This window comes from Uloborus diversus, chromosome 2 (genome assembly GCF_026930045.1).
Source record: "Uloborus diversus isolate 005 chromosome 2, Udiv.v.3.1, whole genome shotgun sequence".
In the NCBI taxonomy this organism is placed as follows: domain Eukaryota; kingdom Metazoa; phylum Arthropoda; class Arachnida; order Araneae; family Uloboridae; genus Uloborus; species Uloborus diversus.
Window position 1 is genome coordinate 127,776,355 of NC_072732.1, and position 27,858 is coordinate 127,804,212.

A 27,858-nucleotide genomic window follows, 5' to 3' on the forward strand; every position below is an offset into this window, starting at 1 on the left:
TTGATCAAGCTGTGATTTACTTACGATTTTTACATTTAAAAATTTAGAACTTTTGGTGTAAGTATTCATTACAATACTTTGAATTTCTCTTTGCATTTAACTGTTATTAATTTATTATTATTTTTCTCTATTTCAAATTTATTTCTGTGACCCATACATTTTTCTCCACTAGCAATGATTTTCAGGACAATATTTTTCATTAAAAAAAAAAAAAACATATGGGAATGTTTCGGCGAACCCTATCCTATACGCTGTTCTAATGAAGCTGTCCTATTTATTTATTTATTTATTTTTTTAACTGAAGAACCATGAAGCATAGTTTTGTGTAACCAGGACCGCCGAGAGACAAGGCGTGTACCATGTTAGTTTTGTCGCCTTTCCTCCCTCCCATTATGCTAATTTTACTGTATGCACAATACTTTAATTTGAGCCGAGCCCATAGTTTCCGACTAGGCAGGCATACCCACTCTGCGGCCTAGTGAAGCGTGTACTGTACTGAATACTTTTTTTTTTTTTTTGCGCTAATAAAAATGTTTGAAGCATACATTAGCCACGGCCCTTACTTAGATACTCTTAATAAAAGAGAATCAAGGATGTCCCTAAATTGCATTTTAAAAGATTACATTTTCTATTCAAATTTTACAGAAAAAATATTTTTTGTCACTATTATTTCAATTGTTCATTTATAATTACTATTTCAATTTTTTAAAACAACGAAGAGTTTCCCTCTCTCTTCGTTCGTTTTCATCGCTAAAATGAAATTGGCGGCCCCACTTCTGGAAAACTGGGGTTGTGTAGCACCCCCCCCCCCCTCTTGGCGACGGCCCTGAAGAGTACGTGAAAAAAGCATTTTGAATGCATCTATTTCTTTTTGAATAAGTTTAAATACTTTTTCTTTCCAAAATTCAAAAATTTCATGTTCGAAAGAAAAAAAAAAGTTCTGGAAAAAAAATCCCCCCCAAAAATTTTGATGGCGCAACTTGCGCCATAATCCCCACCTGTGGGCACCCCTGCCCCCCCCCCCCACTCTCGTCAACATTAGTAAAAAATCGTCTAAAATTTTGGTTTTCAGGGCTTTAATTTTGAGAAAATTCCAGGAAAGCTTCCGAAAAGTAGTATTTTTCTTAACGTCACAAAGGTCGGCTAAAATTGCGATTTTAGAGCTTCAATGCTTTGCTCCCAACCATAAATAGCGTTTTTAAGACTAATTTTGGAAGTTTTCCTGAGGCGAGCCCTAGGATCTCTTCTTTACCTAACATTAACAGAGATAGTCTAATACTTTGTTTTTAGAATTGCAATTTTGAAAACAGAGCCCTCCTTAGCACAACGTTAGACTATCTACAATTGCGCTTTTTAAAGTTTCAATGGTGAAAAATTACCGGGAAGGGGCCACCAACCCATCCAACATCACCAGAGATCAGGGGCGGCATTTCAGCATTTCATTTGGGGGGTCGAGTTTCTTAAATATGTATGACCACAGTGAGGTAACAAACACACATTAGCTAACAGGAAGTGGTCATAAAATCGGTTTAATATGAATAAAAATTAGTGCTTAGAAGCAATTAAAAATTTGATTCATTTTCTAATAAGTTATCATATAAAACATCTCAATACTGAAGTTTTTATACATTTTGGAAAAGTTTTAATGCATGTTTTTTGGAATTCAGAAGAGCAGGGAATCGTCTTACTATCAGTGCCCAGTGTCGTGCTGTTTTGCCAGTACAGCCAAAATAGAAAAGGTTTTCTTTTTTTTTTCTTTTGCCCATTGTGCTTCGAAAATATTTCTCTAACATAACAAAAAAATTTCTCTACCAGCTGAGCTGATTGGAATAGTTAAAAAATAATTGAAGTAACAAAGTTATGTATGAAAACACTTTTTATGTCTTGCTCTTCAAAATCACACAGGCAACTTCAAAAATTGCGAGGAGCTTAATTTTTCATCATTGAATAATCTAGTCTCGTCGGCGCTCTCAGCTTCAATGAGATGTCATCTACCACCAGCTCTGTTATTTACTATTCCAGGCTGAAGAGTCCACAACAAGGACGGATGTGCAGTCTCTGGATGTGATAACTGGTCTGTCGGTATATTGCCTGTAATTCAAAGGAAGTCATGCATGCTGAAGGACGTGAGCTTTTTCACCATTGAAAGAATCGTTTTGCAATAATTCTCAGTCTTCAAATTACTGCTTTGAAGTTATAGAGAAAGGTTTTTATGGTTTTAACTCTTGAAGACCATCTTGTGTCACTTCGAGATTGCATAACTATAGAGCCCCATAAAAGGTATTTGTTGATATGTTTTTTTTTTTAATTCAATAAGCACATGAATTTTTAAGAAGTTTCTATGAAAGCGGATAATGCGTTGAGCAGCTGAAACGTGTTTCTAGCAAAAGAAAGCGATGAACACTCATTAAATAAATATACACTTAAAAAATGAGCGTAAAAGTGAATGTAAAATATCAAGGAATTTTCTTGAGAAAACCATGCGGCCACACCACTTTGCACGAGCCTCTCATATTGGACATACCATCGTTACACTGGGCACACAAGTATGAAATATTTAGCTGTGAAAACGCCGAAAAATACTTCGTGAGTTTCTAAGTCATCATCCAAATAACGAAAAACACTTTTTCTTGTTTGGGAATGTGTCGAGATTCATCAAATAGTTACTGAGAACCAGCGAGATTTTTTTAATGAACATTGATTTCCGACTTACATAAATTGAATTCACCCATTTTCTATCATTCTGCTTAAAAAATTTGGGGGTGCAACCGCCCCCTCTTGACCCCCCTATTTGCCGCCCCTGCCAGAGATCGTCTAAAACTGGCTTCAAAAATAACAATTTTGAAAATTTTGCGGGGGAGAAACCCCCGCCCCCCCCATCTAAGTGACAAAAAAATAAAATTCATATTGTATAGATTTATATTGTATAATTCTAATAATGACTCCATCCCAAATCAGAAAGTTGAATTCCCTCTCCCTATAATTATTCATACGTTTAAAAAAAAAGAGGTGTAGCAAAATTCAGGGGTACCCAAAACTTGTTTATTCAAGCTCCACGTTGTAAAATTTGGGAAAAAAAGGCGGGTCAACAATCCAACAGTATTTCAGTTCAAATGGTATTTGTTAGCGGCCCCCCCCCCTCGTGAATTTTACTGGAAATTAAACACTCTCAAAACTTTTATGTTTAATCCGATTCGAAAGTGAGAAAATTTTTGGGGGGGGAATTTGCGCCATTGAGCTTAGGGGGGGGGCACCCCTGGGCCCTTCAAAAAAATTTCTCAAATGAAGGAGTATTGGAGGAGTTTTGAAGGAGCGTACGAACCCTGTAAACGATTGCACCTTTTAATCTCTGCTTCAACATTTCACTGTGCAATGAATTTTGATCCATTTTGCCAACAGATTTTATTTGTTTCAGGGTTACTTCAATAACCGACCATTTCGATTCACAATGATTTCAAAACTGAAATTCTTTTTCACGGTATAGAATGTTCCAGTCTAATATACAGCAGAGACGATATATAAATTTAATGATGAAAACAAATATGAACATTGCAGACGATAATAGATGGAAAATAAAGAGTTGAATATTCAATGTAAAATACAGTAGACGAGAAATTTACAAATAACAGAATCAAGGAGCAAAACCATTGCTTGATAAATACGGTACTTACTCATCCACAAAGAAACTAATTATGTATTTATTGCAAAAATCATTTACTTCGTCAAAGTTTATAATATCTAAAAATGCTCTGCTGTGTAATCACTTGTTTGTGAGAATAGTAAATGGAGTTATAATGTACTATCACACATTAAAAATACATCAAATTTTTAAAATTAAGTATTACCCTCAATTCAAACTGCAAAAAGCGGCACTTTATGAATGAACAAAAAAGAAACTTGCAGTGGATTTGAACGCGGATCGGCTGCATGGAACCCTAGAGCGCTGCCCACATGACCACCGGGCACTTGTTTACGAACAATCTCTACTAGTTTATAAGTTGCGCATAAATCTTTAAAGGCTGTTTTCTCGGAATTTTATGGCTAGTGCGTTTTATTACTTTACCTTGAGAGTACCCTTAAGAGATACTACTAATCTGCCAAATCTCATCCCGATCTGAATTTTCCGAGACTGTAACGTCTCCTTGCTAGATATTATTCTCTCTGTACGTAATTCTAGAAAATTTATGAGACTACGGCACAATAACCACATAATTACTAAGATTAATAGGACAATTTAATTGATCAGTTAATGACTTTATTTTTGGAAAAAAATTAATACTCTTATTTTAGGAAAATCTGTCTTTTTCCTTTTTCTCCAATTTTTGATGTCAGAAAGGTAAGCTTAAATATTCACCAAAATCGATAAAACATTTTATTATATCTAACTGGCTTATTACGTAACATTTTAGTTGCATTCCAATTTAATATTTTGAATTTACTTCAAAATGTATTTCTTTTTTTTACAAAACATGATTAATCACTTTTTTTCCCCTGGTTTTCAATGTTAAAAGAGTATGGCTTGATATTGTTTAATATTCAAGAAATTTTTTGAGGGTCCCAATTAGCTCATTATGCAACTTTTGCACACTATCCAAAAATGAATTTGAAAAAAAAAAATCGTCTCATCCTAGTTCACAAACGCAAAGTATTAAAAACAGTAGGTGCCAATTGAGAAGCATAATTTAGTCGCAAAATGAGGCATCTAAATAACTATGTATTATTCATTTTAGGACTAAAATATTATGGTGCTGTTTCATTATTGTGGTCCTATTTGTTATTTTGGAAAAAGAAAAAGTCAACTTTTAGCATGGCATTATTCTCTATGCTACTGATTCAAAAAACTTTGGTAGTTTATAGAGATCATGCATCTGCTTATCTTTTTTATGTCATTATTTTCTGCTAATCCTACTGCTAAATGAAACTACCGCCTCAGTCACTACCAAAAATTTTAACAGTTAGTCTATGATTATAAAAATTCAAAGGAATACATAACCATAATATTTTTTATCTCCCTACATAGTTTATTTTTGCACTGCTTTGATATTTTGATTTTTTTTACACTAGACCATAACTTAAGCTATAATCATATCTTAAGCTATGGGATGCAGGCCCCAGGCCAAAATTTTATGTACAGCCCAATTATAGCCATTTAAGGCAGTGAGTAAGTTTTCAAACAGTGATACAATTTACTTTTGTACAAGTACAGCCTAAAAAAGCATTTTCCTTTTTTCAAGCAAGTATAGATCCAATTAACCCTGAACTTTGTTCAATAGACGAATTCAATGGCATTGTTAAAGAATAATTTAGCTATAAAATATATCATTTTTGTAACTTTTGATGCTGTGAACAATGCAGAATAGTTGTCATTTGCATGGCTTGAGGGAAACAGAAAAGATAAGGCTCTAGCTGGTTTAGGTGTTTAATGGACTAACATGCTTCAATTAAAACTACAGTAGTGTTGGGTGCAACAGAAAGCTATCAAAAATAATCCAGCACTGTAAATGCTCTTGACCTTTGATGAAGCATCTTTAATCTGTTCTTGGTTGAGATTTGTGCCTAGGCACCATGTTCCCAAGTTTCTAAGTAACAAAATGCTGAGATTGGGATTGCAGAATTTAAGAGTCACTAGTCTACAACTGAATGAAAATTATGCTCTATAAACTGCCGATCATGGAGCAAGTTCCAGCGTAACTATTTAGAGCACAATGCTACAGTTATGCCATTATTAACACCATATAAGGCAGTGAGAAGCAAAAGGGATGTAAGTGGACATTTTCAAGTTTTGAGTGTAATGTGTTTAAAGATAAGGTCCTAAGTAGGCTTTCATTGAGAAAATTTTCTAAATCATGCCGTACTTCAGTACTTACCAGTACTATCTCTTACCCCAAAACAGAGATGTTCACCTACCATTTATACCATTCATCTCTAAATTTTTAATTTTGTCACTTACAACACTTTGCTTCTCACTGCCTCATATAAGTTCAAAGAGTACAAATATGGTAAGGGGGAAAAAAGTGTTAGATAATCCACAGAATCGAAAATCCAAAGGAAATCAAATTTTTGTTTTTAGTTGTTTGCAATTTGATCTTGTAGTTCAATGTATTGTGTACAAGCAAATTTTACTGTTCTTGTAAGAAAAAACTTTTTATACCTGAAAGGCAGCAGGGATTTGTGGTTCGTCTTTTAATTAGTTATTCAATAAATCTAATAGCAAACTTGACATTATGGAGCTGTTTGAATTTTTATAATATGACTATTACAGTGGTAATTAAATCATTTAGTCATAATTAGTTAGTTTCAGCAGTGTAAATACTGAACCTTATACCTAGAAAGAAGGGGCCACAGTGGCCCCTAAGAGTATTTTACAATTAAAAAAAGAGAGATTCTTCCTTTCTACTCCTTATCACATAAAAAAAATACTATCCACTCTAGTTTCACCTTTACTTCCATCTTTTTGCAGCCAGCTTGAAATTTTAAATGCTACAAACACTCTCAACCTCTTGCCAGATAAGTAGTAGCCATTGTTCTTCGAAAACAAAACTAACTTTACATTTCATACAATTGGCTGTTATTTAGTCACAAGAGAAAATACATGAGAAATGTGGACTAACTCAGGAATACATTAAAAAAAAAAAAATCAACAAGTTGGAACTTGATACACAGGCCCCTTTAACCTCTCTAGGCATACATCAATTTTCAGTCTTTCTAATGTTAAAAATATTAATTTAATATTTTAATTTAAAAATCAGTCAAATCATAATTCTCCTTTTTGTCCTCCCTCCCCTCTGCTAAAAAGTAAAGAGCCCATTAGTTTTTTCCAAAAGTTGGTGATACAACATCCCGGTAATCCGAGTTGATCCGACCAGCAACAATTCTGATTATGCAGATTACATGATGAACTCACAGAGGAACTTTAGTCTAAATATACAACTAAAAATTAAAGAGAAAACTATGTGGGGAAAAGGAATATAGGTTTGACATCATCGAGAGTTAGAGAAAACCATATGAATAATTTTTGCTCATTGTCTCTCTATTTTTGAGCCATCATGTGGTGTTAGATCTAAGGCACTTAACTTTTTGATTTTGGTATAATGTCACTTTTCTTTTGCAAATTTTAAAAATATTTTGTCGGAGAGAAGGGGGAAGTACAGGACTCAGATTAGAAAGGTTCTACTGTACCTCTGGTGAGTCAATTTACTTCACTTCAATATACTGTGACTTTAGTAAAGCTTTCTTACACTCAACAAAAATCATTTAATTATCATAGTTTATTGAATCTATGCAGGAGCGTTGTGCATTTAATCAACATAAAAAACAAATGACTGGCATACTTCTTGTAAGCTTCTTGCTGCTGCTTTCTTCTATCACTTAGTACCATTTCACTTAGTTAACAGTAGTTTTAATCTGAATGTTAAATATATACAATTAAATTTCATTAAGAAAGGAAATTGCCAATAAAGATTACATTTAGAAAAGAAATATCTCAAACTGTTCAAAATTCAACCAGTCATCATATGTTTTTCTCAAAATGTTTCACATAATTTCCCGATTAGTTTAATATTCAATAATGTTTCATAAATTAAAAGAAAGTACTTTAAAGATGAGTATTAATGTCCGCTTGTGAAAAATCAAATAAATTGAAATTTTTGGTTAGTTTTTGAAAAAATTCTTGGAAAATTAAGCAACACGAAAGCTGAGCAAAATCACAGTTGGTAAAACTGAAGGCTTCTTCATTGAGAATGTGGGTTGGAATCTTGACTAAAAAAATAGACACTATTAGTATAGCATTTTTCTGATTATGTCCTAGCGGTTCATATTACATTTAAAGATGTGGTACATTGTGCTTAACTTGTTTAGCTTAATATAAGTGCATAGTAACAAAAAGAATTTAAAATGATCCTTATTTATTGGTATGCATAAAATCTCCGACATATATACACAATGCAATAGAAAAACATAAAAAACGTTCTCTAAATTTTTATACATACATATATAAAATAAAAAACTGAATGGAAATACATGAATATGGTGATTGAGATATGAAATCTTTAGATCACAATCTTAAATGCGACTCATTAAAAATCACATTATAAATGACTACAGTCCTTCTTCAAACCCCATTACAACGTCAGCTATGGAATTTAAGCAATGAGCATACAATTGACTATTAACATCTCTAAGCTCTGTGATAGCTTGTTTCATATCCTCTGGCTCTGATAAAAGGTGATCAGCACCCTAAAAAAGTAATTCGTTAAAATAGATAAACACATTTAGTGAATAAAGAATACACAATAAAAATAAATGATTTAATGGATCAATATAATCAATAGAACAATTGTACAAAATGACTTATTTTTTTATTGAAATGAGAAACATAATATGGAAAATTTTACATTTTTTCATTGTACATTATTTGCACATAGCCAGGGGAGGGGGGGGGGACCTCTTGATCAAAACTCGATCATACTACAAAACTCAGGGTCATGTTAAAAAGCATGAAATAATTAATATTTATACGAACCTTTTTCGTTTAAAAATGTTATTTTACAAAAAAGTGTATCAAAGAGAAAAATGTGTGCAAAAATATTATTTTATGTTATTAAATACTTATTGTTTAAAAAACAAGCAAATATCACTTACTCTTAGTAAAGCTGAATTGTAGTAGGCATCAATGCTGTCAGCTTTCAACTATGAAAAAAATGTAGTATTAGAAGAAGCCATTTATAATTAAAATGCATTTAACATTTTCAATCTGCTTCACAAAATGATATAACAAAATACAGTTACGTGTTATTTTTTGAGCCTAAGAAAATATAAAACAGTTCACTACGCTTTACAAACATTGTTTCGAAAATTTAAAAAAAAATTAAAAATAAAAAAAAAAAAGTCTCTGTGTACACTCAGTTATTTACTAAGGTATAAGTAAAGAAATTTACTTCAAAAAATCAGATTCAACGCAGGGGTAGACTAAGACATAAGGGTTTCAGAAAATTTTTCGAAAACTCGAAAAACTTTTTCTACTTTTCTTTTTTCTTGCATACAAAAGAAAAACATTCATTCAGAATAAAAACAAGTAAACAAAAATCTGGCCAGAAAAACAAACCTATGCAAAATTCACAATTCCAAAAAGGGAACTGGTCATACAAAATGACACATTTCCAATTTGTTTAACATGTTTAGGACATTTCATTTTCCTATTTTTTTAAATCCTTCAAAATGCTCCTCCCTTTTTTACCTTTTTCCTCAGAAAATAGGGGGTTGACTTATAAGCAAGTTTTCGACCTTTCCTTCGATATCATTAAGTATTTTTTCTTTCTCTTTCATCCCTTTTTTTTGCAATTGACTGCAAAATAGTTGTTTTGGGCTATATTAGTAACCATCGCTTCAAATAATCACTTTTTTAGTTGTTAGTGGCAGCACATAAGGACAGACTTCAGACAGAAAACAGACTTCATGCAGGAAAACTATCAAAGCTTTCTTTTCTAAAGAAACATTACAAATTATAAGGGATGCACCGGATATCTGGTAACTATCTGGTATCTGGCCTACCCGGCTGATTTTTTACGATCTGGTATCCAATCCGGTCAACCCACTCCAGACAGGATATCTAACAGATTTTTTCAGAATATGCGACCAGTTATAGGGATCTTGCAGTTTTTTTTTTTTTTTTTTTTTTTGTTAAATTAACTTCTGACCATATGATAAAAATGAAATACTTGGAAAAGTGACTAGGTGAGAGTTCAGAACTCATGCCACACAGTTATTTTCAAATCAAAAGATAAGTAAAAGATAATAGTGTACTCACAAGTGAAACCTCCTTATCCTGTATTTCAGTGAGTGAATAATCTAGGTAACGTTTTCCAGGAGTTCTACCAAACTCTTTTATGAAGAAAGATGGTTTTGCTTTCTCATCAGAAATGGCCAAAGGTTTCATAGCAGTGAATGCATTTGTAACAGGTCCTAAAACGCATCAAAATAATTTTTAATATCACATACATAATAATGCTACTGTCAAAGCTAGGTACAATTTTCGCATAACACTAAAAAATAAAACATCAAAAGGAAATATCACAGTTTGGAAAAGTGAAATATACTTAATAAATATAACAAGTGTTCGCCCACATGTCAAAATTCGACCATAATGTTAAATGACCATTTGAGGAAAACATATTAGAATTTTCATGTTTCCAACATTTCTATTTATACCTTCATATATTCATTCATTGTATATCTAGAAACATACAATTGAAAATGCACTTATACAAAACAGTAATAATTTGTTAATTTTTTTTTTTTGTAAGTGTTATTCTCAAAATAAAACCAAACGAGCTGATGTGTGCATCACATGACTTCCTTTTACTCCAATTTAATGTCATTTCCCCATTATTCGCTATTTTAATGTGATTCAATATTTATTCTCTAAATATCACCAACAATGGCCAAATTTAAACCAAAAAAAAAAAAACTCCGCCAAATTTGTCGCCAAGTTGGCGACAAAACTTGCCGACCAAAAGACTGGCGATATATCGCCAAGTGTCCGACAAATTATAACGCCACTTGAGTTTACATCGAAATTAACAATGATTTTCCCCCAAAAAGGTGCAAAAGACCCCCTTAGGAACATCCGAAAGCAACCAAAAGGGGAGGTGCACAACTAGACCCCACTACGAGTCTATGTACCAAATTTCAACTTTCTAGGACATACCATTTTTGAGTTATGCGAGATACATACGCACATACATACAGACGTCACGAGAAAAGTCGTTGTAATTACCTCGGTGATGGTCAAAATGGATATTTCGCGTGTCTATACATTCTTAGGCACTTTTCCGCATGTGGTCGAATCGAAAAAAAAAACTCAACATTCATTTGGGGGTGAGCAAAATGGAAATTAAGGGCGATTTTTGAGTGAAAATTTTTTCGCGAATACAATACTTCCTTTTTTGTAAAAGGAAGTACAAATGATGAAGCAAAAATCAGCTAACACATAAAACTTCTCTATGAATAATATTCTTTGTAAACAGTTGACTCTTATTGAGTAAGTTATTTTGATCATTGCCATACATATAACATTTCAAACTATCAAATGAACAAATTCTACTTGAAGCAATATATAATTGTCTGTGTGAAAACACTGGACAAAGCAATAGAACACCAATTTTATCAAAAGTTTGACAATATGATTTATTTTTCTGGTTATAGAAAATGAAGGCATACGGAATAATTCTGCATAAAGGAACATGAAAATTATGTCAAGAAACAAGATTTAAAATGTTCCTCGATTGCACAACACTGTTGGTCTTTCAATCATATTTTCGATTTTTCTTCTGCCAAGGTTATTTATGAGTGTTCTTCGATTTATGATTTAGATTTTTGGGAATCCTATTACATTTGGAAAAATTCTGCTACTGTAGTTAATGATTTGTCGAGCACTCCCCCTTTTCCTGGTGTCTGGAAATCTTATCTTTAAAACTTTTTTTTTCTGTTTGTGACGTTTTTCCGCACTATAGGTGTTGTTGCTGTTCTGTGACGCAGTGTTACCGGTTTCCATGTTTATTTACTTTGCTTCCTTCCAATTTTTGTTCATTTGTTGTTTGGTCTACATTGTGTGGGCTTTTCATTGTTTTCTTCTGCACTGATGAAGGGGCTTGCATTTGACAACCCCGAAACAGCTGTTGGCTGAGTTTTTAACTCTATTTTAATACTTTATATTTGTACTTCATACATGTTGTCATAGTTTTACTCAAAAGAGATATACCTTAAATGTCCATGATTATCTACAAAGTTTCAATAATAAAAACAAATGCAAGAATTTTATTTTGAAACAATCAAGCAAGAAATGGCAACACATAATACAATCCAGTAATTACTTCACACTTCCTATCTCAGGCAAAAGATCAAATAAAATTGAATTTTCACTTACTTTAAATTGCTACTAGGTCTTTATATAGGGTCATTCCATGTCAGTTCAACCACACCCCAACACCCACCATCTCAGATTTTAATGAAACTTTGTATACTTCTACTTTTCATACTCCTAAGTAACCTCCTAAAGTATTTCTTCTCTATTTAAAATAGTTTTTATTTTTTGACCCTTCAAAGTTGTGCGATTTTGCGTTAATTGTCATTTACAGTTCTCTGAGAATGAACAACAGCTGTTTGCAAAAAAAATCATTTCTCAACAACTAAAGACAAAAAAATTTTGAAAATTTTTATATTATATATTAAGATTTCAAGTATTTCAGAAAAAAATGTTACAAAAAGCTAAATTTATATTCAGCAATTTAGAAAAATTAACAAACTGAAAATTTTTTAATTTTTTCAATAAAAAAAGGATTGTCAAAATTTTAATTTTTTGGCATGAGGGTCTAAATTGAAATAATCTATACATATAAAAATGGACTTTGGTAAATTTGTTCCCTAAGATCTCAGAAACTACCCGGCAGATTTGGCTGAAACTTTCACCGTTTGTTCTTTTTGGTACTGGGGAGGTTTGTAGACCAGTTCGATAAAAATCCGATTGATAGTTACTTTTTTATTCTAATTTGTCTGAATTTTCGCATAAATGCCCCAATATGACGGTTAAAAAATACGTGCACATATTAAAATTGTGTCCATCGAAAGCGCTTATTTTTCTGCTGAAGATGGCATCTGTTAGAAAGTTCTAAGTTGTATGAAAAACGAGTTATGGGCTTTTTTTGTTCTATGTTCGAAGGCTTTCCTCAACCCAATTCATTATTTAGTGTATCATCTCAATTCCCAGTTCATAGTTAGAATTGTTGAATGTTTTTGTGCTTCGTCTGATTGTTTGAGGCTTTTCTCAAGTCAAATCTTAAAGTAACGTTTTTTTCCCCAAGATTGGCTAATAATAACTATATATTTGATTGATTATTTTCCATTTAAACGGAACTTTAGTGTAATTAATGGGGTTTTATTTATTATTTGTTTTGATTGGATTTTTTAATCATTATCCAATCTAACAGCAGAAACCTCGCCAAAATTTATGCAGAAAGATTTCAGTAGCGGATGCATTTGGCAGTTTTTTCAACTGTCACGGTTTTTGAAGTCAAAGACTACGTAATAATGTTTGTCAGCTTTCACCATGTAAACAAAATATCGTCAATCAAAGAATCTTTAAAAACTTTTTTACTGTAAAATAATACAGCAACTAAATTAGGCAAATCCATAAACAGCACAAAAACTTCCCTTAATGTAACTTTGTGCGCAAATTCAAACCATCGCCAAATTTTACTACTCATTTTGGAAACATTACGGATGAAATTGTTTAGCGCTATTTTATGGTGACCAAAAGTATCTTAGCATATGGCGACAATATCTTTAACAAAAATTAGTAACATACCGTTTTACAAAGTAAGGAGGGGGAGCATTGTCCAAGGTATCCCAAAACGGTTCCCGCAAATTCGGTAATATTTTAAATCGCACCAAGAACCCACAATAATTGAAATTTTCCAAAATAACTATAGCAAGTTTAAGGGGATCACGGGCGCGTGGCTACATTTTTTTAAACAGTTCGTTCTTCAATAGACATACAGAGAAGGTAAGACTCAATGTAAAAAAAAAAGTATTAACTGATAAATCTTTTTAAACATGTGAAGTTTAATTTCATATTTCAGAAATTCTTCAAATTTGTATACGCTTAAATTTCGTGTTTTCGTTTCTAAATGAATACTATTTTGCTCTTTGTACTCACTGCTACTTTCGTTTTATGAGTAAAGCCTTGATTTCCGAGAAGCGAATCGCCGATCTTCGACGTCGCTCATCGACGTAACGCTGAAATCAAAGTCAAGTGGATTCCGACGTGACCACTCAGAACGCCGAATTGGCTCGGGCGCGCATGAGCAGAAGAATCAAGTTTTCGCCTCGGCGAGGAACGACGCCGACGCTAAGCGTGTTCGCTTCTAGGAAACCAATGCTTAAGGAAGAAGCTAGATTTTAAGTCACGTCAAAAAGGTGTGTTTTAAGTTCTTTCACTTAAAATAGAAAACAAATGCAAGTAACGATTGTTTCTGATAATTATTGCTAACCCAGGCAACGCCGGGTATTTTTGCTAGTTTATATATATTTTTTAATGATCACATTAACATGTGTGCTAATATATAAAATGAAAATCTTTAGGGGACTTTGAGGGATTCTGCCCCCCTGCCCCCTCTTTTGATAAATGAAAAAAAAGTTGATGGCAATATTACAAACTAAGTTAATAATCGCATTAAAGAAAATTTAAATATTGAAATACATTGGTGTTTGAACTTAAATGTAAACATTTAAATACTCAAGGTTTTTTGAACTGAAAATAATTAAATTAATTAATAAACAATAGAAATAAGATATCGCAAAGTTCGAAATTTTCCTACAACAGTTTATGCATACTAAAAATTATTGTTATACTTAGGGCAACATAGAAATTAAACTTTTCATCTAATTCTGATTTATAATTACGCAATTTATACAAAGTATTAAAAATCCTATAAATACCAGCTCAGAGCTTCTAACTTGTTTCATTAATCTAATGCAATATCAAACTGAAACTTGGATTTGTTTATCTCTGTCCAATGGAATAACCCAGAAAAGTTTTGGTTTAACATAGCAATTTATTGGGTATGAGTTTAAAATGGCTACCATTGGCCAAAATGCTTACAATTAAGGCTTTGCAACAATCTCATTTGATCATAAAAGTGCGTTTTGTTATCTTGAGTGTTTCTATGATCATAAATAGATCCTAATAACCTGGCATTTGTATAAATGATTGGTATTTTTATTTTCCACTTCACTAGTAATTTTTTAGATGTTTTGTTTTCATTTTAATATATTTGCCAGTCACCTCCCTAAATTTATGGATGTTTTACTAGCTCCCATAAAGGAACAGCTGGTATTAGATGACAGCTGATCAGCAAGCTGTATGGTTTACATTTATAGTTAGTTGCTTATATTATGACTGTGAGATTGTTAACTACTTTTTACTTAAAAGACCCTTTTTTTTCTTGATTCCTCTTTCAACTGCTGCATTAGTTTTATCAAAGGCAATATGTTCTTTTAAGCCACTTTTTATTTTGTACCAATGATTTATAAACCTTATATATATATCCAGTTTAAATACCGTGAAACTTCAGTAACTGGACACTGATAATCCAGGTAACTCGACATTTATTTTTCTTAGGGTTGGCCTAATGCTAACTTCAATAATGGCCGAAAATCTTTTTAACTTGACACACCTTTTCCTAGAACTCCTATAAGTCAACATCCAATTGCTATTCTAGTTCAAGTCATTCTTTCATATTGACTTTTTCTCAAAATTTTAGAAAAGCTCTTTTAGAGAATTCTTTTATCCAGGGGAGTCAGCACCACTCTGTGCTGTTGGTGCAATTCTGATAGGGTAGGATGAAATGTACCCCATGGTAGAGAGGGGTGTAGAGAAAGAAGGTACCATTACTTGTTTTCTAAATAAGTGTGAGCAGGACTTATCTTTAGCAGACCTGACTAACAAGAAGCTTTTATCTCTTCTCTACAATTATGTATTTATTCCTCACAAGAAATTCAAATCTATTATTGATTTTATTATGTTTTTCCAAAGAAAGAAAACCAAAAAGAATTGAAAATTCATTTACTGGAATTAATTTTCATAATGTGAATGTTAAGCATTAATAAGTATAAGTGATACAGACAGAAAATTTTTAGGAATTAAAATTTTAGAACCCCAGTAAGTTGAGGAAAAGTTGCGAGTTATGTCATTAAGCTGGGAAGGGGGGGGGGGGAACTGAACAAAAAAAAAATTCCATGCAAATAATAATGTATTACAATTGTCATTAAAAAAATATCAAAATCCATGGAATACGAGGTGCATAAATACTAATTTATTTCTTTATTTGCTATGAGGGGAGGGGGAAAGGTAATTTACTTTATTTAGAATATATTATTACTAAACAATCAGGCCATTGATTTTAAAGGGGTGGTAAATGAAATTTCAAGAAGTTAAAAGGATGAATTTGCTGTTGTACAGCAGTAAAACTATAATGGAAAAACAGTTCCACAATAGCAATTTTTCTCAAACGTAAGGGGGAGGGGGATCCTGAAAGTACTAGAAACTGCATAATTATGAATTGGTGTTAAGACTTTACTTTTGTTTTAAGTTGTTTGGACTAAAATGCAGTAATCTGTATGCAGATATTGTTGTCTGAAACTTTTGAATTTCATGATATCTTATTTTCAGAATGTCTATATTACAAAAAATTTTTAACTATTTCAAATAAAAAAAAGCTTGAATATTAAATTAATATATTTTGAGTTCAATATTTAGCACACTTTATATTTAAATTTTTTAAATAATTGGTGGGAACTCTTGTTTCAAAGACATGGAAGAACTTTTCTCTATGAGGCTTTCGTTGTTTCTAGGGGAGAAGGGACAGAATCCCTAAAAGACCCATAACTTTTTTCATAGAAAAAGTTAGGGCACATACTCATGATAATATTTTCTTTAAATCATGGTTTTTAAAACTGACTCTGATGTTGAAAATTTTAAATTTTGACAATGATTTTATTGAAAAAAAAAAAAGTTTAACTTTCTGATTTTTTAAAAATTTTCAGAATAAATAAATTAAGATTATTATAATATTTTTTGTAAAAATATTTAAAGTCTTAGCATTTTTTATGACAATTTTCACAAAGGTAATATCATTAGTTTCTGCAAAACATTTTTTCCCTATTAACAACAGTTCAGTTAGTGTCTTTGAAAATGACAAAAAAATGCAAAATTGAAAAATTTCAGAAGTCTATAAAATTAATACATTGAGATTAAAACAAAAGAAACTAAGGGGTTTCTTTTAACCACAAAATAAAGAAATATACCAAGTTTCATCAAAATCCGAGACGGTAGGTGTTAAAATCCCCTTTTTGTGGTTGATTTGACACATTTTAAACTATTTTAAATAAAATAGAAGCTTAAATATTATTTTTTTACATTTCAGTTCCATATTCAACACACTGAATATTTGAATTTTTGTCATAACTGTCGACAATTCTGTTTTTAAGAATATGGAAGAGATTGTATGATGTTTTATGCTTTTTTTCCAGAATGTGGAAAGGAGGAGGGGGGGGGGGGCAGAATCCCTTAAAGTCCCCTAATGTTTTTCATTGGATAAGTTAGAGTACATATTCATGATCATTTTTGAAAAAAAAATCAGGATTTTTAAAGCTGACCCTCTTGTTGAAATTCAAATTTTTGCCAACACCTTTTTTTGAAAAATAAATTTAAAATTTTCAATTTTCTAATTTTTTTAAAAACTTTTGTGCAAACTAAGATTTTTAAGGTATTTTTTATCAACATGTTCAAAGTCTTTCTGTTTTGTGTAAAAATTTTCAAAAAGATTATAGCATTAGTTACCAAGAAATAATTTTTTTCATAAACAATAACATCTCAGTTTGAGTGTCTCAAAAATGATAAAAAACGTAAAATCGTCAAATTTCAAAAGGCTATAAAATCAAAACGCATTGATATTGAAAGAAAAAAATTAGGGGGTTGCTTGTAACCATAAAGGGATGAAGTATACCAAGTTTGATGAAATTCCGAGACGGTGGGTGTTAAAATCCCATTTTTGTGGTTGATTTGACGTGGAATGACCCTATAGCCAATGTAGATCCTTTGAATTTCCAAATTAATACGGGGAAAACATCTTAAGGGGCATTTTCTGAATGTTATCCAACTATAGCAAGCGTGAAGCAATAAAATGAATTTTTTATGTAGAAAGAGCAATTCCAAAAAACTAATTAAAACTTAATGTTTCAGGTTACTTATACAGGGTTGCCAACCTTGAAGATACAATTTGAGGAGAATCTGGTAATTTTGAGGAGCAATTTGAAATTTTGCAAAGCAACTCGATATTTTGTATAAAATCAATATTAAAAAAAACTAAAACCATTTACTCAAAATTGCTTTTGAGCTTTGATACTCATTTTGAGCAGTAGCATAAAAATAATTATTTTTAAATAAATAAAAGAGCTTTAAACACAATGTTATGCTTTGAGTATAAGCATCTTTAATTTCCCATATTTGCATGTCAGTCATAAGAAAATAGCAAAATATAATTTTTAAAAAATAATTTTATTAAAATCTTCATGAGCTATATCTTTGGTAAGCCTGGTCAAAATTAAGACTACATTGGGCGAATGGTATAGGCTTAAATTAACTTGGATGAAACTGGAAAATTTTTGAACGGGCGTGGCCATCTTTAGCAGAAAATTAAATACAAGGCGTGCTGAAAATAATGGACTACAAATAGGTATTAATGTCTAAGTAATAGAATGGAATAGCAGACGAAAATGAGTGTTACCGAAGCGGATGCAGTTGGATTTCAAAAAGCTACATTTAATGATTGCATCATCACTCACAAGCATTTCTCACTCCACTCCTATTTAACCCTTGCCACTAACACAAAGAAGTTTCTTTCATCTTCCTACCTAAGAAAGAACGCATGTATCAATAAAAATCCTGGCGAGAGATCTGGGAAGATCAGATCACAGCAGAAGGGAGGTGATGGAGCATTTGTGCGATCGCCTGAAAATGCTTGGTAGGGAAACGGACGTGGCAAAACAATGAGAGTACTAATCTTCAGCAAAAAATAAAATATAAGGGTTGGAAATAATAGTCTACAAAAAGTTACAAAGGTCTTAGTGCTAGACAATAGCTATTGAACAAAAAAAGGAATGAAGGAAATCTGTTGACAAACAGGAGAGAAAAGAGTATGGAAAGAATTTGCTTCATGTATTACACATAAAAATTTAGAGTTAACAAACAAAATTCAAGTCCAAAACTGAAAGAAAGGTTATTTCTAATCACAAAAGTTCACACCTGTCATTATGGCTGGAATATAAGATAATACATTATTGATTTATATTACATTTATATTTTGCACCAAAAAAAATATATATATATACCTTCGTGAGGAGTAGTTTTCAAACAGGACAAAGTAGCTATATCCCACATTTTACAAGTCTTATCTTCTGATCCAGACACAAGTGTTGTCCCAAAAGTGGATATGGATAACGAATTAATTTTTTTCCTAGAAAAAAAAATAGATCAAAAACAATATTTCAAGTTAACCAGTATTTTTTTCATTATTTAAATAAAGCAAGTAAAAATCTAGAAAAGAACTTGAGAGCAGAATTATTCAAAAAGCAAGATACCATGATAAAATAATCATGCTAAGGTATTTTAAGAGGTAGGGTTTGAATAATAGAGCAATTATATTTACAATTTTCAATATTTTCAGCACATAAAAAAAGAAACAAACTGATATAATATCCTTAAATGACTTCACATACACAAGCAATATGGATCTGGTGACAGCATAATCTGAAAGACATTTTGAAAGGGATAAGGGTGGTTTCTCTGTGTGTGTGGTGGGGGTTAGTTTCACCCTTTCTACAGCCAAATCTGGAAAATTTCTGTGTTTTAAGAAGGTGGATGTATATATACAGTCAATTCGCGATAACTCGAATATTACCATACCTCGAAGTTTTTATCAAGTCCCGACCCTTTTGTCTTTAATTCCATGCTAATTATTCTCAATATCTTGAAGTTAACTTCCTTTAACTCAAAGTTTTTCAAAGATGACTTGAATTTTATTTCAAAAGAAAGAAAAAAAAGAAAAAAAATTGACTATGACAGAAAAATCATTTCACATTCACTTGCAATTCCTGCACAACAGACTTCTCAAGCAAGAACACCTGTTGAGCAAATATTCGATAAAGGAGATACACGTATGGAAACAAATTTTTTTTTTTTCTTTTGTTGTACTGTACTGTTTACACTTTAACATGTTGCTAAACTACAAATTTGCTTTTAAGCTGTCAAGTCAACTAATTGTATTTTTTTTCAAAGGCTGACCTAAGTTAAGAAGTGTTCCCCTTCATTCTTTAGTAATATAAGTTGCTGATAAGTTCATGAGAGACAGAGAGAGTTTTCTTTACTGTTAAAGATGTCTAACCAAATAACACAGGTCTGCAAAAAAAAAAAAAAAAAAAAAAATTCAGCTGCATGGGATATTTCTGGTAAAATTTAAGTTTTTGAGGCTGCTGAATCCAAATATAACCTCTATTTCCCCCCACCACGTACGGTTTTTGAGAAAATGATAGCGGTGTAAAATATTTAAAATGGCGATGAAAAACTCAAAATTTATTACATTAAACTAAACATATTGCTCTTCAGAATAAACAAACAATTCTTTCATGATATATTACACATTCTGTGTTAATTCTTATTGTCTGTGAAACCTTTTCTTCTCTTTGATGCCCCTTCGAACTTGATTTTGCTCTCTCTCCATTTTCCGTTTCCCGCTTCAATCATCCAGCAGTAGTCAGCTAGTATATTTACATTAAATCATCCTTGTATATCATCTACATCCTACAGGGCTCCCAACACATTTTAGCCATAGAAAAGAGTAAAAGAGGACCATTTTCAATCAAAAAGAGGAATAAAAAGGACCAGTTTGGATTAAAAAGAGGACCTTGAGAGGACCATTCATAGTTAAGCCCAGGGAAGCACCAAAAGGCAAACTAGCTGCCTGCTGATAAATCCGTGAAAATAAATTCGATACGAATTTAAAGTTGTATATCCACAAACACTTCAATTAAATAAAGCCAGTGAGGTAACGAATTCTGCTAACTCTTTAGATATTTCTTCTAAGATTCAAAATTTTCAACTTTTGACAGATTTATATGATAAAAGAGAACATTTTAAATTCCAGACTAAAAGAATGCCTCACTGGTTTAGCAATTTGCATAAAAAGATTTTTAATAACATCATCATTGGTCAATTTAGTAGATTTTTTAAAATATGCAATGATGGCACGCTTTTCAATAAACAGGTTCGTAAATTCATCGCTAATTTATACTATCAGAACAACTATCTGGCCGAATTTATATTTTACTACTTGAATCTGTTCTGTAACTCTTTTCGGCAGAATCGATAATTTTTTCGCCCATACAACTTTTTAATGGGAACGGTTATCCATTCAACTCTGATGATATGTAGTACTGAAACCCGATTCAGGGAGGAATTAAGTGGATGTGAGCCTTGGCTACTGTATCGACTGGAACGAATTTGACCTGAGTTTGGATTAAGGACTTTTATTTTTGAAACTGGGTGAGTAATCAGTTTTCTTCCATTTGCAAGGCAGAGGGGGGGGGGGAAGGTTGTTTGCACAAGTTGGCAGTAGTATTGTCTTTTTAGACTTTCAAATAAACAAGAATTAAACTTTCAATGTTAACTCGTGCGCTGCCGACCTCTTCAGAAACCTGCAAATTTTTTTAGACAACCACTGCTCCTGCTCTACCACGACGAAGCAGTGCCCACCCAGTTAATTTTTAATCTAGTTGAGTTCAATTTGTCGGTTTTGCATTTCTTGTTCAAAAATTTTTTCAATTTGTTGTTATTTTGTTCTTTTGCACTTACTGTGCACGCCTGGAGGTGGACTACAAGCATATATATATATATATATATATATATATATATATATATATATATATATATATATATATATATATATATAATCATGATCAGTGATGTTCCCATCAATTTTTCTGAGGGTATACTCCCAGTAATCAGCTATGCACAATATGTATATGCGATCACATACATCACATGTCATAATATGAAAATTTTTTAAGTTATGTGTCTAAAAAATTTGAGAGTATACGGCATATATTATGGAGTAACCCTTTGAAAACACCACTGATCATGATAAAGAACAAAATACATAATCATGATGCTTATTAGCTGCTATATACCATGATAGATATCCAATCATTCAAGTAATGCCCTGTTAAAGTTTAAACCCTGAAAAATGTTTTTACATTTACATTGAAATAATCCATTGTTTCACTTCTATGTTACAACTATTATTCAAGGGGAATCATGATAGAACTGGATTCTGTCTGTGACAACTAGGACAATGATCAATCTGAGAGCACATACCTGCCACCTCTTTCGAACAATGCAGATTTACAAAGGAAAAAAAAAAAGAAGCAGAACTGTAGGAGGTTTGTTGTATCATTATTTTGCAATAATTACAATTAAGCCAGCTGTTTAAACTGATAAATGAGTACTATATATAATTGCTACCAAAATACCTATATTTAAAACAATTTTAAAAAAGTCTTGATTAATTATAGTTAACAGTATTTTAGGTACATATTTAACTAAATCTTGCAAAAATAAGTTCACAAACAATTCTGTATCTCAGAGCCAGACTATTGTTAAGTCCACAAATGGCAATTTTCAGGTTATTACTGCTTTATACGTAGAATCTTATTCTGCATGGGGTCATCAAAACCTACCACTAGTATAGACACATTAAAGCCCTTACACTTGTTTACCTGCAGTACATAAATGTACTTGGGGATAAAACTGTCTATCTTCATTGTGGATGACAAATTGTCTCTCAATTGCTGATTATCATCCTTCTTTTAAATTTCCCCCCAAAACACTTAATTATACTAACTAAAATTTTCCAAACGTACAAATAATTAGGTTATAATGTGTGCATTTAAAATAATAAACAGTAGTATTTCTCTATACAACTTTTTCACACTATCACATATTCATGGCTGTTACGAACAACAGTTACCGTATATACTTGCGTATAAGTCGACCCCCCCCCCCACCCCCACTTTTAAGAGGAAAATTGGGAAAAAAATCGAAAACCTGTGTGTAAGTCGAGCCCCTACTTTCTGAAAAAATGGGAAACGTTTTAACGCTAATTTTGAATGTAAACGTTCTGAAAAGGAGGAAATTAAAATCTAAAGAACAATTTTTATGTTAAAAAACTTTCGATTATTATTTTTTTGCTCAAAAAGGGTTTACTTCTGCTATCACATTTTTTGTAAAGGGTTCAATTTTGTTTATACGATTTCTGTTATTTGTTGCTTTTATTTTGAATAAATATTAATAAAATCCTGTGCTGTAGCAAGATTATACGATTTTTAAAAGGATGAGCATGAGTTCGTGACTATCCGGAAAATTCGCGAAAATGACAATTCCCGCTCTTTTCGTGTAGTTGGCCGTTTACTGTTACTTGTTGCCTTTATTTTGAATAAATGTCCATAAAATCCTGAGCTGCCGGCCAGATTTCATTATTTTTAAAAAGATGTGCATTAATTTGCGACTATTGGTAAAATTCGCGAATAAGGTGATTCCTGCACTTTTTGCGTAGTCGGCCGCTTACTGTAATTATTTAATCTTTACTTCTAAGTCAGACCATGTAAAATTATAGCAGAATGTGTAAGTATTTACTTTTATAGCATGTTTTAAAGAGTTGATCTAAAATTGGGAAAATGCTAAATTTTGAGTGTTTTTTGCCCAAGAAATAGTTTTTAAAAATTTTTTGGCAGTTTTGCCCCGAGTAGAAGTCGACCCTTTAACTTTTAATCTCATTTTTTTGTGCTAAATTTTTCGACTTGTACGCGAGTCTATACAATAATACAAACAAGTTCATTGCTTCTTTTTTTTTCTTCACATTTTGTATAAACAGAGTTCAACTGTAAATTTAAAAAAAATAGAGAAAAAGGAATATCTTACGAATGTCCTTTGAACTCGAATTCATATTCACAATCATTAGCTTCTATAGCCATCTCAGACTTGTCCTGGGAAAAGAAACATTTTTTTTAAAAATTTATGATTAAAGAAAACTGTTATAGCAAAAGATGATTAGGAATTTTTACCCCCGTCTCTCTTTATGTGTGTGTGTACCTCATAGTAGAAAAGTGCAATTAGCAATCAACATTAGTATTCATTTTACCAGAAAAAAATATAAATAAATGATAATAATAATAATAAAAAAAATTATTGCTAATAACAGTAAGAATATTAGTATTAAAACAAAATCAACAAAGTATGTATTTTAAATAAGGATTGAGGTTTAACATTTATATACAAATACAAAAGAAACCCACACACAAACTAATAATAAATAAATAAATGCAACATACACATTTAACGACTTTATATCTTGATTTTAAGTGAAGATTGAGCTAAAAGATTTTACACAAAAATTAATAAATACAGTAGACCCTCATTTTACGCGGGTTTATTTTATGCGGATGAGTTTCGGTTTTAAGCGGATGTGGCAATGCAAACAGATAAAATTTTAACCTCTTTCAAAATCCAAACTCTTAAAGATTGCAGATTAAACGTAATAAACTGCATTTTGGCGTGCTAATAATCAACCTTGGGCTACTGGAGACATTTTATGTAATTGGTTCCAAAGCTCTTTCCAGAAGTAAAATTATTAAACTCACAAAGTTCTGAACTCATTGGAAGAAGAGCTTTTAAGAGTGACAAAGGCGGCCAAAACCAATGAGGATACCAACATCGGTGACACACAACCAAAAACGTTCAAATTGAAAATTTTGAGCCATTCCTAGACAATAGAAATGATCTGATTTGTTAGTGAAGGAAGATTCTATCAAGGAAATGACACAAGTGGTCATGGATGCGTTAATGCTCTGCAAAGAATTACAGAGAAAAATTCTTAATGACTGCCAAAAGACTATCATTGCCAGTTCCTCTTTATTTAACAGAACACAAAATTAATTTGTTATTCCTTTATGCATGTTGTGCATAAAAATCCATATAAGTACACATTAAACTTACTATACAATTACTGTCCAACCACGGATTGTATGGAATTTTCAAACGTCCAGATAAGATGAATCTATGTGAATAAGGGGGAAAAGTAAAAATTTGATGAGCGTATTCTGCTCATTTAAATGAGACTCTGTTTCTGCAAAAGCTGACATCGGTAAAAAATAACAGATTCGTCCATTTCCGACTGTAAAACGGATGTTTGTCTTTCCATACCATCCGTGGTCAGACAGTAGTCATCACTAGAATGAAGTAGTTTTTTTTTTATCTACAGAACCTAACCCCTATTGTAACATTACTATTAAGTCTCAATTTAAGCGGTTTTGAGTTACGCGGCATTTCCGTGGAACATAACCCCCGCGCGAAACGAGGTTCTACTATGTGTGTATATATATAAGACAAAGCTGAATAATTTACATACTTTTTAGGTATTATAAAGTATTTCAATTTATCTTATCCCTTTTTTCAAAAGTGCTTCAATTTATATCAATAAAAATAGAAAAATTTAAAAAAATTATGAGACATATTACAAAGATATCAAATTTTACATTTTTGAGATTTCAATCCTTTCGCATCTCTAATGAAAATATTTAAGTCATTTAGAAGTTATTTTAATCTATGCTACCTTAAATCAACTCATTTTATTTTTTATTTCAGTAAATTCATTGTGTTTTAACTTCAATTATATTTATTATCAAATAATTATTTTCAGGGAAATACTAAACTTAAACAAGCATTTGTTTATTTTTTCATTTGATCTCAATACAAAATACTACTAGGCAAAACAAAAGTTTAGAAATAGCAGATTTATTTTAAATCAATTTTAAATTTATAAGTGGGCAAAGAAGAAGTTGAAAAATATTTTTGATTGCAGCACTACTGGATGGAGCACTAATTAAACATTTTTGTTCATAACTGAGAAGCTCAGCTCCCCCTTATATTTTGGAAGTAACAAAAAAAACAAAAAGACGCCAGGATAAGATTATCCAGACCTCTCCGCCCCCTCCCCACACATTCTTTTGTACTTACTCTCAGTTTATAGGGCTTTTGAATGGCTTGCTCAAATTGCAAGGCTTTAACCCAGGGTTTATGCTACGGTCGCATTTTTCGCAAAATGGGAAAACACACACTATCACAATTGTGAAAATAAACCAATGTATTTTTGCTTTTTTGCTCAAATAAAAAATAAATTAATTTAAAAAAAAAGATTAAAAATGTATGATCCTAGACAGGAAGCACTCATGGCGATAATCAACTTAATCTTTTAAAAATCTTACTTAAGATGTTTTAAACTACTATTAAGTTCAATAATACTTATCCGGCATTATGTCCTCCCAATAACTGCTTTATTAGGAGGAGGGGACTGAAACGTTCTAAAAACCAATCATGTGTTTTTTTTTTTAATTTTACGTTTAAAAAATTAGCTGCTGTACTTATTTCTTCAAAGATGTCACAGATGAAATTTGAATTTTATTTTCAACTGGAGATGAAACACAATGAGGCATATATAAATATATGAGAATGTGTAACATTTTAGGCTTTTGCTAAAACATTTTCCTTTAATTTTAGCTTTTATGCTCAAAAACTTTTCAACCTAGATTAAACCCTGCTTTAACTGTTTCTAACAGTTATTCAAAAGCAGTCTGAGGAAATGAATTTAAAATACAACAGAGAGAAAAAATAAAAAATACATCAAGGCTAAAACAGATTCAACAGTTACAAGTCATAGGAGCAAACCTAACCAGGTAGCATTGTGAACAGCTAGAACCTATAGCCGCCGTCGCATCAACATTGGATTTTTCATTGCTGTGCTTCAAGGGTTATCACAGCAAAGTTTTGCGTGTCGCCAAATTTGCTGAAAATAATACTTTATTTAATTAATGATTCACGTACCGCTAATAATAGCTCACAGTGAACAATCACCAAATATAACCCACCAGAAAAGACAACCACTCAAACACGCGCTCCAATCCAAAATGGCTGATCTTAAGCTGATGCACCGGCTCATTTACTTAAGACTATGCAGATCCTAATCACAGCATTACAATGCTGCTGACTTACGTTTGCTCCAACTATAAACCTTCAGACACATTTGAAGTTGATATATGTGATGCTCAATTCATTTGTTTAGTGGATTTTTTAAAATTTTAAAACAACTTTTCTAGTCTTATTTAATGGATTGTTTTATTTAAAAAATAAATGTTAAATTTCATCAATATTGATTTTGGCAATGTTTGACGAGCAAATAAACGCTATATTGTTTTGATCAGTTTAATAAACAAGTTACAAAATGAGCTATGACCTACCTATAACGGAAAAGTGCCACCCTAATCAGAGCTTTTGTGGTTAATACAAAAGGATAAAAAAAATTTATCAACAAAATTTATTCTTTCATTTTGATATAATAAAATTTGGGAAATTATAACTACAAAAAGATTTATGTGCTACAGCACATTAAATATTTGGCTTTTAAAAGTTTTTTTTTTTTTTTTTTTAATAGCTTTTTAGACTTTTACTGAATGGAATTTCAATTTACCATCTCTCAGCAACCTGTACAACAAATGGCAACGATCTGCTATTGCTGTTGAATCTGTCTGCAGGTTATCAAAAGCTACTGACACTGGTGAAATTGCCGAATGAGTCAGGACTTATAGAAAAACATCCTTATAAGTTATAATTTTTTGAAAGCCCATGGAATAATATTTTGTAATTATTTATTTACATGAAAATTTCTCACTAAAGAAATCTTTCCACATCAAAATAGTAAAATTCATTTGGGTACACTTATAGCTATAAAAAATTAAATTGGGTTTAGCTTTTCTTCATTGGTACTGCAACATAGCTGCCAACCTCAAGATCCAAAAAATAGGAGCACTTAAGGGAAATAGGAGCACCGAGGGTTAAAATAGGAGCATGAAATCGTGGCCTGCGCTAAACCTTCCTTCTGTACCATAAGTTTCCATAAATTCTAAGCACTTATAAAATGCTTTTCTGAATTTTCATGTTAGATTTTCAACAAAACTACAACCAAGTTTAAAACAAAATTATTTTACATTAAAAAAGCAACATTACATAGATACATATTGAAAAGTTTTAAAAAAACATTACTGTTTGATTTAATAAAACTGCAATCTTTTTTAAAAAATATACTTTTATACATATCCTACATGCATAAGAACATATTGAAGATTAAAAAAAAAAACAAT

General features: G+C 31.6%; 1 protein-coding gene across 1 annotated transcript in view; it reads right to left on the bottom strand.

The window, feature by feature from the left end:
* Positions 1-7,649: 7,649 nt before the first annotated feature.
* LOC129217329 (WD repeat-containing protein 18-like) overlaps positions 7,650-27,858 on the bottom strand; it is a 47,705-nt gene continuing 27,496 nt past the window's right edge. The window contains exons 7-11 of the mRNA XM_054851611.1: positions 23,588-23,652; positions 18,946-19,070; positions 9,806-9,960; positions 8,641-8,688; positions 7,650-8,235 (exon numbers count right to left, since the gene is read on the bottom strand). Coding sequence (XP_054707586.1) covers positions 8,098-8,235; positions 8,641-8,688; positions 9,806-9,960; positions 18,946-19,070; positions 23,588-23,652 — 531 coding nt within the window. The 3' untranslated portion in view covers positions 7,650-8,097. The remainder of the gene's footprint in view (positions 8,236-8,640; positions 8,689-9,805; positions 9,961-18,945; positions 19,071-23,587; positions 23,653-27,858) is intronic.